Below are 15,000 nucleotides of genomic sequence, written 5' to 3' on the forward strand. Positions count from 1 at the left end.
CACACACACACACACACACACACACACACACACACACACACACATAGAGTGGCCGAGCTGTGGCTGCTTAAGACACAGAGCCTCACGCCTGCCTGCCTGCCCGCCTGCCTTCACGCCTGCCTTCCCGAAGACTCCTGTGCTATCAGCATAAGGGTCCTCTTGTGGATGCGCATTCGTCAGCCGGTGGCGGAGCCCAGCCGAGGGAGGTTTCATTAGGGCGAGTCATACGGGGTAATCGTTAATCACTCCAATTGCACTCGCTGGCCTTCAGAATCAGAAGAGGGTGAAAAGGTCAGTGATACATAATGGCATTGATCGCCAGGGCTGAGTGACCGACCGGCCACAGTCGCTCGACTCCCACAACATGGCCGCCATACATATGGCCACAGAGCCTCTTAAAGGGCCAGATAAACATTACTGTGTGTTTACATCAGACCCGGCAAAAAGTGACCGAAGTGACAGAAGAGTATTCTTCTTGTATGGTTCTACAGTTGGGAATATGGACAGTTAGGAAATGGGGTAAACAAAGATAATTTGCTGGCCGTGGGGTAAGTTGAGAACTGAGTGTAAAAGAGAAGTTAAAAGGCAGATAACTTTATACAAATTAGCTATGGCATGTATTAATTGGCCAAAAAACATTTGAAATGTCCACATTTTCAAATGGCCCATGTTGGCAAGCCTGTTAAATTAATCCGAGTATCATGTCTTGACTAAATAAGGGGAATTCATGGCAAAGCTTCCTCAGCGCCCATGCGTCCTGCTCACTTTGTACGCTTGTCATTTAGGTACAGTTACAAGTGTGTTTGTGTGTGTGTGTGTGTGTGTGTGTGTGTGTGTGTGTGTGTGTGTGTGTGTGTGAGGTGTGTGTGTGTGTGTGTGTGTGTGTGTGTGTGTGTGTGTGTGTGTGTGTGTGTGAGAGAGAGAGAGAGAGAGAGAGCGAGAGAGAGAGAGAGAGAGAGAGAGAGAGAGAGAGAGAGAGAGAGAGAGAGAGAGAGACTTCAGGCATAACATTTAAATATGTAATTGTGTTCATTTTGTATTGTGATGTATGATTGTGTTGTGACGTTGACACATAGATAGATAGCACATAGCTTGTGTTGTGCACAATAATGCCCACTTTGGACTGCTGAAAATTATTATTCATTTGGACTGCTGAATGCTAATATTTTCATTAGGTTATGTGATGGATGGCATGTACGTATATCAGGAGACTAATGGGTTAACAGACTAATGGGTTTTGTGGCAACACATCCAACTGTTATTTGTCCAATTATAAGCTTTGTCATCTGTGGATAATACCCAATGAAGAAGGCTGTTTTTTTCATGAAGATCGCATTCGCAATTCACGAAGCATCTCTTACCAACACATGTGGATGTGGATGAGGATAATGGTACAAAACTCAGACCTTATGGAGGAGTTTGGTGAGTGTTTGTAATGGCTTCAGGAATAGACTGTGAAGCCTACAGCGCAGAGCTCCACCGGCTCCCACAGGGTTTAGACGGAGAACGACAAAGAGAGATGGCGATTAAGAGAGACGGAGAAGAGAGGAGTGGAGAAGAGGAGAGGAGAGGAGAGGAGAGGAGAGAGCAAGACAAGAGAAAAGGAGTGGAGTGTTAGGGCAGAAAAGACGTTTAAATCAGGAAGGCTCTTTCAGTGAGCATGGATAGAACACCGCCTAATCCGCTCCCTGCTGCCTAGCGCACAATGCACAACACAGTGGCTCAAAGGGAATTGTGCTAACACTCGCTGTCATCTGTGTTCGGCTGTAGTGAGACTAGCGCGCCCCAATTTGGGATGTTTTGTTCCATCCTGATTTCTCATCTGCAGCCTTTTGTGCCGTGAGAATAAGTGCCAAGCCTGACCCAGAAACACTATTCTCCTGACAAATTTTTAGCAACATTGTGATGTTTTTCCAATTTGCTGTTTCGATTGGCTGGGTGAGGTCTGCTCCAGTTGGTTGGTGCAGGAACATTCACTGGTGGTAGGGTCGTTAGTGTCTTTGTATTTGCGGCACAGATATTAGGCATTGTTACATACTGTGTACATGTATGTTTAAACCAACAAGACCCCCATTTTCATTACCTTGCTTAGCTGTACTCTTGTGCTAAGTATTATATGTGCTCTTAATCATAAATCATAAATAGTTGGCAAAATATGTCATTGCATAGCTATTATTTGTGCTCAATGATGTACGTGAATAAACAAAAAAAATGTATGCATTGATTTAGGCCTATATTCATATCAGCTCTTCTCATATACACCCAGACCCAAGTACAGTACATTGACATGAAAGTTTTATTGTAAATTGTGTATGTTGGCAGTGGCAAAAGGATCAGAGAGGAAAGGTCAAGGATGTGTAGCCTTATTTCAGTAGGCAGAGGATAATACGCCATATTTCATAAAGCAGCAGCAGTAGCATGGACAAGAGCATAGCAAGGCTGGCGTCAGCAAGCCCCCATAATTCTTGTGATGTGTGTGTCCTTCCTTAATGTAATGTGTCACAGCCCTCCTTGAAGACGATAAACAGTGGTTTGGGGACACTGAAGACCTTTCTATATTGTATATTTCTGTGCCTTTTTACTGGGAATGTATCACTAGAATCCAAGTCTCATGACTGCTCGAATGTTTTGTGGTGGGTTGTTACAGTAAGAAATTCAACCTTTGGTATTCAAAACATTTTCATTTGCAGTAGGTACATAAATATACCAAATTGGGCCCCATGATATGTACTGTAAAAGGCTTGTAGGTATAAGGACAGAGACTAAGAAGACCTCCGCAAGAAAAAATAAAACAGTAACATCGGGGAAAGTAGTTTTTATTTTCCTTTTTTCCAGATAAGGCTCTTGTCCTTGTAGGCTATTTTTCCCCTTGGCTTGTTGTCTTTTGGGTTTAGATTTTTGTGTGTGTGAGAGAGAGAAGCAGAGAGAGAGAGATGGCTTGACGGAGGACCCGATTACGGGTCATTATGATGGAGCGCTGGTTGTCCGCGGCGATAACACAGACTCCATTTTGTAAGCTCCAGGCAAACATTAGATTCTGTGAAATTGTCAGAGGAAGGCTACTGTCAGGCGGATACACAAGTAATTAATCTTTCGAGGATTTCCAGCACGTCCAATTTTATGAAAGGGAAAGAGTCACTCCTTTTTTTCTTTTCTTCTGAGGCAGGGTGTGATGTTGATGCTCTAAAAGCTGAATGATGACTGACGCTAAAGGGTTTGGAGACTTGTTCATGTTCATTATAGCGGTTTGCACAAAGAGAAACAATTTAGTCACTCTTCACAGGAGTTTGTAGCACAAGAGCGATGAGACTTTAATGCTGCACATCAGAGTGGGTGGACACACGTCAGAGGAAGTGTCCGCTGTTTGGCCACAAACAACTGTTCCGCTCTCTGGCAGTTACAGAGGAATATCAAAGGGCTAGGCAAATACTGTATGCATACATTTTAAACCATCAGCATGTTACACTGGGGATATGTTTTACACACTTTTCTCTTTTTGCACGTGTCTCAGAGGCTTTTATCACTTTACAAATAGGATAGAACATTCTTGATATTAGACTTGAAAAGCATCCAAGAATGTCATCATGTATTGTGTTGTGTTACGTAAATGTATGGTCCACCACCGTTATAAGACAGGTTTCAGAGTTATGTTACAATCTATCCTGGATGCGGCAATTAGTGACACTACTTTCAGATGTTGAATTTGAGTACTTACGTTTGCTCACCTTTCTTGGTTTGAGGGTAGGTGCCATGTGGTCTTGGTGTACTCTGATACGGGATTAAGCATTTATTTCCCGTCTTGGGCATCCAAAGATCAAATTACATGGCACTAGACCTCTTGGATATAAACGGTTTAGAGCCCCTTGGCATGGATGCCAATGGAGTGTACTGGGTTTGCCAGGACCCTCTTGTCAGGATCCTTGAGTAGGGAACATGCTGATTTCTCCTTCTCTGGGGAAGAGCTGGAAGCAGACATGGGCCCAGCAGTGTCAATTGAAGTGGATCTGCGTAAGTGTTTTGCCCAAGTGCTTTTTCCTAGGCTTGCTCTATTCCATTTACATAACATGCAGAGATTGATGAAACCTTGGACCTACTGTAGCAAGGTGTTTTCACACCTGTCAAATATTCACGATGGACAACTCCTAGGTAGTCCAGTGCTTTTGCTATAGCTGGATGACTCAAAACAGGTTTTTGGTGTTTTGGATGTAGATGATGCTTGGTGGTTTCATTGATGGCAGCATTGTGTTTCAGAATTTCCTTTAGGGCAAATGCTCTTTTTTATCATTGTCATACGGCTCTACTATTTTATGACACAGTTTCCGTGTAATCTCACAATCACACAATGTTCATATCCAAAGCATTGCAGAATTACAGTTTTTCTCGATTGGTTTGGCTAATTTCTCAAAACTGAGATGACATTCTCAAAACAACACGGACAAATCCCCAAACCAACTTGCAATTTCCCAAAACAGAATGGCATTTTTCATTGCTTTCATCAAATATCAAATGCTTTGTACATGTCTCAAATGTTTAGTACATCTCTGCAGATGGCTATGTACAGGTACCCTACAGTTGACACATTGAGAATACATTCGGGACATTTTCCAAATGAATTGATCTTGCTTATCTAAAAGAATTAGACAATTCTCAGTGTAATGGTTGCCCTCTCCAAAACATGTCAGCATGATTTCATTGTGTAAGTCATCATATGCAAAGTAGTCTACACAATTGTCAAAACGGTCGAGGACATAATATTTCATTAAACAGTAAATTCACGATAGTGTTCAACAAGCCAAATGATATTGTAACTTTACTAGTTTGTAGAAAATAATTTTACAACCGTGTATACTACAGTTTCCTCTGTTATTTGGCTAATTTCTTGATATTTTTCCAAACGACATTCTGTTTTGAACAATTGCTAGTTGTTTTGGGACTTGTCCATGTTATTTTGAGAATGTTATCTCTGTTTTGAGAAATGAGCCAAACCCCTGAGAAACATGTAATATATGGGCATTACTTTCTGTATATGAATTCACAGTAAAGAAAGTTACCAATAAATGTCCTTGGTAAATTGTCTGTGTTGTCAAACTTCAATGGTTTCACTCACTTTTTCATTTTTATACATAGTCGAAATCTGTTAGCTGAACGTAGACAAAACATCTAACCATTTTGACTTGTAGTGCTTACACAATGGCAAAGGGACAATGTATTTTGGGGGTACTGATGATATATGTGGGGAAGGAATTTAGTTTTGACACACGGGTAAAGTGTTTTTGGAGTGATATGAGGAAGTGATGAGGATCCATGTAGTTATGCTGAACCATCCAGTTAATTTTTGACAGAAGGACTAAATGAATGCAAATGAGCCAAAGCAATTGAGAAGGATCTATGCCATTTTTATGGCACTGACTATTTATGTGGGAGAAGGGTTAGTGCTGATGCAAGAATGAGCTGTTTTGGGAGGTATATGACATTTTGCTAGTTATCTGAACTGTTGTGCAGAAGTGTAAGAATGTTTGGCCAAATGACCCAATGGTTATAGGAATGTCATCTCAGTTTCAAGAAATTACCCAAACCAATCGTGAAAAACTGTAATTGATTTTACTGTAAAATGTAGGCCTACCCATTTGTCATAGACTCCCTTATCAGACGGTCTTAAAATAATGAAATAAAATAATGTGTCAATTCCTAATGAGATTGTAATTCTTTGTCAGTGGTGGCGAATTATATTTTCTGATTTACACAGTCTCATTCTCCAGCCTTTGTTCTTTTGTGTGGTGATGTGGGCACATTGGCACCTCTGCAGACAGACAGACAGACAGACAGACAGACAGACAGACAGACAGACAGACAGACAGACAGACAGACAGATAGATAGATAGATAGATAGATAGATAGATAGATAGATAGATAGATAGATAGATAGATAGATAGATAGATAGATAGATAGATAGATAGATAGATAGATAGATAGATAGATAGATAGATAGATAGATAGATAGATAGATAGATAGATCAGCAGAGAGGGTACACAGCGCCTGGTGTCTTATCCATTCACTCTTCTCGGGCTGTCAAGTACTCATTGTGATGATGCGATGATGAGGTATCTTACAGAGAGAGAGAGAGAGAGAGAGAGAGAGAGAGAGAGGGAGAGAGAGGGAGAGAGAGGGAGAGAGAGGGAGAGAGAGAGATGTTGCGTGAGAGAGAGAGAGAGAGAGAGAGAGAGAGAGAGAGAGAGAGAGAGAGAGAGAGAGAGAGAGAGAGACTTGATTGCCACCCACTTCTCATCTTGTCTTATCACTTTGAAATTCTTGTCTTCCATGGGGAGGAGGGTGTTCTCATTTGCCCCCATTGTTTTTCTCTGCTTTCCCATTGGCTTGAATTGACATCCTCTGGAGTCGGTGACCTATTTAGTATCAACCTACAGCGCTCTCCTCTGAGGTCTGCATCAGTTATCTCTTCTGAGAGGGTTCCTCAGTGCCTGAAAGTTTCTCCTTTTTCGGGGGGTGCTCACTCGACCCTGAACTGTCCCAACTTGACCTAAATGATTGTCAGTCAGCGTGATTCTGGAGTGGTGTGAAGAACACTTGTGTTTCTGACTTGGGATCACTCATGAACAAATTCCATGGATCAATGTTTTTTTTAGATCTCACCATTTTACAGAAAGCTTTCTTTTCAACTCAGATTTTAGAAGCCTAAGGGCCAGTGTGTTGCCCTGGAAGTCTAAAGCTACATTGCATGAACATTAATTAGCGTTTCTTGAGTGACTGGTGATAAAGAGATTTCAACTAAACATGACGGACAGACGTGTGCTTTTCATTAAACTTGTAATCTTGCTCGTGCTTCCGTGACGTTTAAATCGGAATGGATGGGCTTCTACTAAATAGATATTTGTGTCAGCTACTTGTAATAATAATAATAATGTAATGAAATGTCACGTTTGTTTTCCCTCTCCTGTCTTTATCCAGGTTCTTCAGCATCACCATGCGGTGCATGAGATTTCGTACATCGCCAAGGACACTACTGACCACCGAGCCTTCGGCTACGTATGTGGGAAGGAGGGCAACCATCGGTTTGTGGCCATTAAAACCGCCCAGTCGGTAAGGGCCATCTCAAAATGAATGAGATCTTTGACATAATGTCCATTCATTCATTTTTTTTGTTTGTTTGTTTGTTTGTTTGTTTGTTTGTTTGTGTGTATGTGTACGTATGTATGTGTGCACATGCTTGAGTGCAGGTGCGTTTGTGTGTGTGCATGCATGCGTGTGTGCATGTGCACATGTGTGAGTGCGTGCCTGTGTGAGTTTTCTTTTATTTGTGGGTGAAGGACACAGTAGAGATCAGAACAGTTTCTTCCTGCACAAACACACGGACACACGTGCGCGCACGCACACACACACGTGTGCGCACGCACACACGCACGCATGCACACACACACACACACACACACACACACACACACACACACACACACACACACACACACACACACACACACACACACACACACACACACACACACACACACACACACACACACACACTCAAACATATCCCTTCTTCAGCTACACTGCCCCCTCCCAAAACACAACATCAAAACAGCACCGCCCCCGATGCCATTCACATTCACCAGCCACTGAACTGCGGCTGACCCAGCCCACTGTGACACAGATGGATGGAGGGGTCTCTGCAATCGTTCACCGCCTTGCTCTTCTCTCACTTTCTTCTTCCTCCTCTTCATCCTGTCTTTGTCTGCTGACATTGCCCTCTCTCACTCTCTTCTTTCTGTTTCTTTATTTTTCTCTTTCTCTGTATGTGTCCCTCCAATTCCCTCCCTTTGTATGTCTCTCTGTTTTTCTCCCGTTCTTTGTTGCATCTCTTATATGCTTCTCTTCATTTTGTCTCCAAACACAAAAACAAACCTCTCCTGTGTCTTTTTACCCTTTCATAAACCTCTCTATATTTAAAGCACTCGTCTACCCTGTTTGTCTTTGTTTTGTACTGTATTTGTGTTGATACCTGTCTCCACTTTTTCAATTTTGTCATTCATGTCATGTCTACGTATTTGCCCATTCTCATCATTTTGTTCTAATGCCTTGTCATGTCTGTGTGATGTGCTGTAGATGTCTTTCTCTGATGTGAAAGTAGAGCTGTCTGACAATATAATAAACCTGGACATTTCAGCAACCCCAATCAGCCCCTTTTCTTGTTAGTAGCAACAGAGCTATTCTTTCAATGTCCATGTAGTCTGATAAACCAGACTAAATGTGGATGTCTAATTTAGTCTGGCCTCGATGCATAATACATCCGAAGATTGTTGATGAGAACAACTTTCCCTCAAAACCCTGCCCGCTTTGATTCAAAACACATCTTTGCGTTGTAATTGGTTTGCCAGATTCATGGCATTCTGGCTTCATTGAATCATTATGCGAGGCCAGACCCACCCGTAGACAAAACATTTTGCCGTCCAGCGGGTGGCGCTGGTTCACCAGGCTAATGTCCAGGGGAAATAACAGTACAATCCAGTAAAACCAGGGCAGGTGGCAACACTATGTGAGAGGGACACGAGGGGTTAATGATTGAAGACTGCTTTCAGCCAGAGCTAAGGCCAGAGCCTTCTCCTGCTATTAGCGTTAGCGGCATGGTCTAATGGCGTATTACTGACATTTAGCCGAACGCCATTGCTCAGAGCACCTTTTTAATGCCAACTTCAGGCTTTGATTAGACAGCACAAAGGCTCGTTCTGACGTGGCCAACCCTTTCGTGGTCTAGTCTTTCTGTGCTTTAAAGAGACACCTTTCATTTGAGTTGCTTTGAGCATGTGATGTGATGTGTGCATAAAAGGCTACGGGCTACAGTTGGGGCAAATGATCTGATCGTGTATGGCTTTGTCTGTCTGTCTGTCACACCAGACTGCACTATTTTTCATGGATGATTCAATAAGTGCCCTTGTAGAACCATTTTGCTATTTAGCCTACCCCAGTGACTGATAGTATAGCATGCAGACAATCACTAAAATGGTACGCAACTGCAGTTTCAACTGCTTATGCACAAACATCTTATCTACTGTACTGTGACACATTTCACAACTGCGTCTCAATTTAAAGAAACCTACTGTATCACCAATTCTCAGCCTTGATTATTTTGCAAATTCTCTTTCTAAACATTTTTAACATTTAATTTAAATATCATTGGAAATGTGTGGTGTGAGACAAGTGCATGCATTTGAAATGTGTGTTAAAAGTACACCAAACTGTGTTACATTTTGGTGTGTGAGAAGTACTACATTGTGTGTAAGCATATGAAAAAAAAGTCAATAAACAATGATGCCAGGCGACCTAATTACTACCACACATTCGGTAACACTTTACTTTACGGATCGCTAATAAGGTGGTAATTTCGTGTTAATTTCATAGTTATTTCAGGATAACAACAGCAAAATAACCATACAGTTTCCAGTGCATTATGTGTGTGTGTGTCAACAAAGTGTCACCGTGCTGCGAGTCATCAGGGTGTCACCACAATGCACTGGAAACTGTATGGTTATTTTGCTGTTGTTACTAAAAACAAACAGTTATTATCCTGAAATAACTATGAAATAACTATGAAATTAACATGAAATTACCACCTTATTAGCGGTATATAGTGTTACCACACATTCTGTGGAATATTTCTCACAAATATCAGGTACATTTTAATCAGGAGGAGACAAGTTCATAGTGGGTAACTTGTTGCGATCATTCAGTCGGAACATTAAGAGAGTAGCATGCTGTTGCTTGGCAACATTGCTTAAAAAATGGTTGCCTTCCTGCCTCAACCTTAAGGTCATGGCAGCACTAAAGGAAGACTTACTAGTGGAGCTGTAGCTCAGATGATTCCTATATTTACATGCCACCAGGGCTCTAAATTAACACCAGCCAACCGGCCAAATGCTGGTGAAATTGTTGTTTGGCAGGTAGAAAAGACCAACTTACCTGTGCTAGCCACTTTTTAATTTAGGGCCCTGCATGAAACTGATGTTCTATGGACAACACCCCCCCCCCAGTTTTTTCAGGTTCAATATCTTTTTAAATGTACTGCTGTTTTGTGATACAGTATCATTAGACTGACCATGTGTATTTTATATGCCCCTTGACTTTAGGCACTGTTAAACCAAGATTGCTCCAAATGTGTGTGTGTGTGTGTGTGTGTGTGTGTGTGTGTGTGTGTGTGTGTGTGTGTGTGTGTGTGTGTGTGTGTGTGTGTGTGTGTGTGTGTGTGTGTGTGTGTGTGTGTGTGTGTGTGTGTGTGTGTGTGCGTGTGCGTGTTTGTGTGATGTCCAGGCGGAGCCGGTCATCCTTGACCTGCGCGACCTCTTCCAGCTGATCTACGAGATAAAGCAGCGGGAGGAGATGGAGAAGAAGGCGCAGAAGGACAAACAGTGTGAACAGGCTGTTTACCAGGTGAACACACACACACACACACACACACACACACACACACACACACACACACACACACACACACACACACACACACACACACACACACACACACACACACACACACACACACACACACACGCACAAACAGATACACACTGGATGACTACATTTGGGCACCTACACTATACCCCCCTCTTCAGCATGCATCTAAGTGTGATGGGAGAATGTGTCGTAGAGTTGAGGGTGGAGATTGGGCACATCCCAGGTGAGGGTGCAGGGCCGAAGTTTTGGAGTGGGGACATTTTCTCAATCTGAAGAAGACAATGGGTGAAACGTTGAATTAAAAAAAAAAAAATAGAAAAAGGAATTTAAGTGTACAGAATGTGTCATAGACACATGAATAATGTGATGGCTTAATTGAATTAGACTGAGCTTACATTGTGGCGTCTCCTCTCTAGCTCTCTTTTTTCTGCTCTCTTTTTTCTGTCCGTATTTCCCTTTTTGGTCAGCTTTTTAAACACATAACATCCTTTTCTTGACTGTCCTTGTTGATTCTTATGACACCGCTCACACAGTTAAAAATCAAGCAGAGACTGCACTTTAGGCTGCATGTGCTTCCTGCACATGTTAGCTAATTCAAGGTGAACTGTACACGTGCGGTAAAGGAGTGGTTTGTCAAGCCGGAAAAGCAATTGAGGAAAAATTATGATTTTCACATTCCTCTCCTCAACTGGATAGCATTTTGAGTTTGCCATCAGCATGTCTTTTGTAGCTAGACGAAGTTGCATAACAGTCACTCACATATCTAAGACTGCTAATTGTCCTTGACCTGAGCTTGTTGAAACCGAAATTGTTAACCTCTGCTAACTCTCCGCCTTTCATTCCTTCCTTCTATCCTTTTTTCTTCTTCTTTTGCAAATCAACGCTTGTCTTCGCCATTCAAATGCTTTTCAAAAGACCATTCTGGAGGAGGACGTGGAAGACCCGGTGTACCAGGTAAACTAGCGCGCTAAATCGCTAGACGCTGTCTCTTAATCTCTTCAGTCGCTTCTATTCCCCCACTTTTTAAAAAAAAGCTAATTTAATGTCTGTAGTGTTTGCTTTCTTTCTGCATTGGGTTATTTTCTCATTTCATCTTATTTTCTTTATGAGATGTGTAGATCCATTGTCTGTGATGGCTACGTCACGTCACAACAACGTTGCTTGTTCATCTATTGTAAAACTTTTACTTTACTGCTGTGTTTTTCTTTAAACATCTGTCTAATGTGCATTCAATGAATACAGGCAGCTGTAATATCTTTGATGGAGGGATATAGAAACTACCGAATGGAGAATGGTTTCTGTCCCATACACACACTACAGACACACACCCTCTCTCTTTCTCTCTCTCTCTATCTCACACACACACACACACACACACACACACACACACACACACACACACACACACACACACACACACACACACACACACACACACACACACACACACACACACACACACACACACACACACACACACACACACACACACACACACACACACTCTTACATTGCCTTAATATAGCAATACATACATTTACATTTGGCTGTTGAACGCATGACAATTTATCTAATTGTGTCTATAGTATGGTCTCTGCATTGGGGAGTCATAGCACTTGCCAGTCAGCTGATAGAGAATGGCAATAGCCCATCGCAGGCAACGAAAATCAGCCTTATGCTAATTCTGTCAATTTTGTTTTTTCTATCAAAAAAAAAATACAGTATATAATGGGTGACTTAACTGTGTGTTGGTTCTCCCAAATGCAGAGACATAGACCCCACCCTCTTGCTATAGGTATACTTACGCTACTATTTTATGGTCTTTCAATTCGCTCAGACTTTTTTCATGGCCAGACTCTCAGTTAATAGCTACAAAGGCCTTTGTATTAGTATTCAGCTCGTTGTTTCAACTGTAGTGTACTTGCGTAGACTGAGTTAGATTGTCAGACCTAGATAGGGGGAGGATAAAATATTGTTGGGGCTGTAAAACTTTTGTCTGGCTCTTCATATATTTTATGGTTCGGTTAAATTGTTCTCTATTTCTTGAGTATTACAAGTGTATTTTTTATGTTGTTGATTTCTTTTCTTTTGTTTGTGGGAGGTCTGCAAGGAGAGATGTTGGGGTGGATGGATGTTGACGGATTGTGTGAATGGTGTGTACTTGCTCTCTTGTGCCGTGGCCTTTTAGGTCAGGTTTCTAATCACGCTGAAACTTCAATCAGGCAACAGCCCCCACCCCTTACCAAGGGTGCTTACGCCCGCTCTCCATCCCTCCAGTCCCAACACAACCCCTTCTAAGAGGGCTATGCTTGCTGTGGATTCTATGTGATCAATCACCTTTTTTATCTTCTTTATTTTTCTCTTTCTCTTCTTCCTGTTCTTCCTTCCTGCTGTTTCCCCTATCCCTTTCTTCTTCTTCTTCTCCTGTGCTGCCGACGTTGTAGTACATTGTGTTTGAGGCGGGACACGAGCCCATCCGTGACCAATCAGAAGAGAGCATTTATCAGGTATACTCCAGGCCCTTTTCTCCCATTGGCTAATAGCTTCATGATAGGAAGTATGCTCACCATTCCCCAGAGTGATTACAGTGGCACGTTAAAGCAGAAAACTTAAAAAAAATGTATTTAGTAGAAAAAAGTAGAACACTTTCAAATGTATCCATTAGAGCAAAACTGGAACACTTTCAAATGTATCTATTAGAACAAAGGGAGACACCATATATAGACACAGGCACACTCCACCCACATGTCAACTTCTCAGACACTTTCCCGCCCTAATTTCCCCCAGCTCGGTTATTAAGTCAAAGTTATTCTCGGAGATGCCACGCCGCTTGACACAGTGCTCACCACCATGACAGGAAATGGTGCGTTTCATGGGGGAAAAAGACGTCACCTTTTTGACAACATAAGTAGTTACCATAAGGAAGAAGAAGAACACTCCTCTCCTCCTCTCATCCTCCTCCCATCCTCCTCGCGCCCTCCTCTTCCTGCTTTGCCAAAGACCTCCGACAGGTTCTTTTGTTTTCTCCGAGTCCTGACGCAAAACATCTCCATACAAGCCTCTTGTCTGCGTAATGAGCGGCGTTGTCGGCATTGTTCAACTGAATGATGCCACAGACGTGCTGCCACTGCACCTCTCATCTCCGAGTGCCACCGCTACAGACAGGCTGCCTTGTTCTGCCACCGCGAACACACACCTGCGAATTACCCAGAGCGAGGCAAGCTCCGAAACACACACCTGTGGTGGCGACGGTGACGGTGACGGTGACGGTGACGGTGATGGTGACGATGACGGCAGAAGCATGTTGTTTGGAGTGTGGAAATACGCAACAACTCTACAATTATGGCCACACCGAACTGTCTATTTCAAAGGCTGACATACTTATTATCTTGAAAGGTGATGATTTGCAAATAAAAAGATTGATTTGACCGTAAGGTTGGACCTTGATTTGACCAAGGAAGTAATTCTTCCAGAAACAGTGGCACCTCAAAAGAAAAACTTTGCAAGCTGTGCATGCCACCCTTGACTTCCTTTATACCGGTAGAATTCAGTGATGTCTCTTTCCAAACCTTTCTCTATCTCTGCCTCTCTAGTTTTCTGTCTGTCTGTCTTTCTCTCTATATCTCTTTCTATCTCTGCCTTTCTGGCTTTCTATCTGTCTGTCTATCTGTCTGTCTGTCTGTCTGTCTCTCTCTCTCTCTCTCTCTCTCTCTCTCTCTCTCTCTCTCTCTCTCTCTCTCTCTCTCTCTCTCTCTCTCTCCAAAACTCTCTTCTAGGAAACGCACCTGTGCTCCCATCACTGTGACCATGGCAACGGATGCTGATGCTGGGCTTGTGTACAGTACTTGGGTTGTTATTGCTGCCTGGTGCCCCCTGTGCTATCAACACCACCACCTGTGGCTTACAGGAGTTAGAGAGCGCCTGGGTGCTGTACACTTTATACTGTACACGCCACTGGAATCATTAAGTGAAACAAAATGCTTAACAAAAGGCTCATCAAGTTGAGCTTGAATGAGACTATAAATTCGTTTAGGCAAACACAGTGGTGATAATGCTTTTTTCACTCTTTAGTTAAATTAAATTGAAAATGTTTCCCTCACTGCACCTATTTGCGTAAGCAGAATTTAGCACAGATCCTAAACGAATCAAATGGTGATTTTATGCACATCACAATTCATATCCCGCAACAGCACAGCCGAAGAACGATCTGACATTGCCCTGGCACTGGTGCATCAATTCAATCGGCCACGCGTTGCCCGGACGAACCGTGAAGTCTGCACGTCAGCACTACAGCCCTCTCCACACACAGTCAACCATCGGCAGGCAGCCATCGCCATTCCCCCTGAAGTCTGACCCGTCTGACCCCCCTGCATTAGAGACCTGCCGCTCTCCAGTGTGCCCTCCGAGGGCTCTCCAGCCGTCCAGCCTGATGAAGAGCGAGTTACTCGAAAATGTTCTCTGGGGAAATAAAATAAAAAAAAACGGAAATGGGAGCAAGAGTTAGGACATTGAACTTTCCTCTCATAGTTGCCCA

The 15,000-nt window shown here is 42.7% G+C and overlaps 1 protein-coding gene across 1 annotated transcript in view; it reads left to right on the forward strand.

Moving 5' to 3' along the window:
• The window catches only part of dab1a (DAB adaptor protein 1a), a 184,071-nt gene that overhangs the window by 126,635 nt on the left and 42,436 nt on the right, over nt 1-15,000 (forward strand). Inside the window, exons 4-7 of the mRNA XM_063200080.1 lie at nt 6,969-7,100; nt 10,323-10,442; nt 11,382-11,420; nt 12,911-12,973. Of these exons, the coding sequence (XP_063056150.1) occupies nt 6,969-7,100; nt 10,323-10,442; nt 11,382-11,420; nt 12,911-12,973 (354 nt within the window). The remainder of the gene's footprint in view (nt 1-6,968; nt 7,101-10,322; nt 10,443-11,381; nt 11,421-12,910; nt 12,974-15,000) is intronic.

This window comes from Engraulis encrasicolus, chromosome 6, assembly GCF_034702125.1.
Source record: "Engraulis encrasicolus isolate BLACKSEA-1 chromosome 6, IST_EnEncr_1.0, whole genome shotgun sequence".
Lineage (NCBI taxonomy): Eukaryota > Metazoa > Chordata > Actinopteri > Clupeiformes > Engraulidae > Engraulis > Engraulis encrasicolus.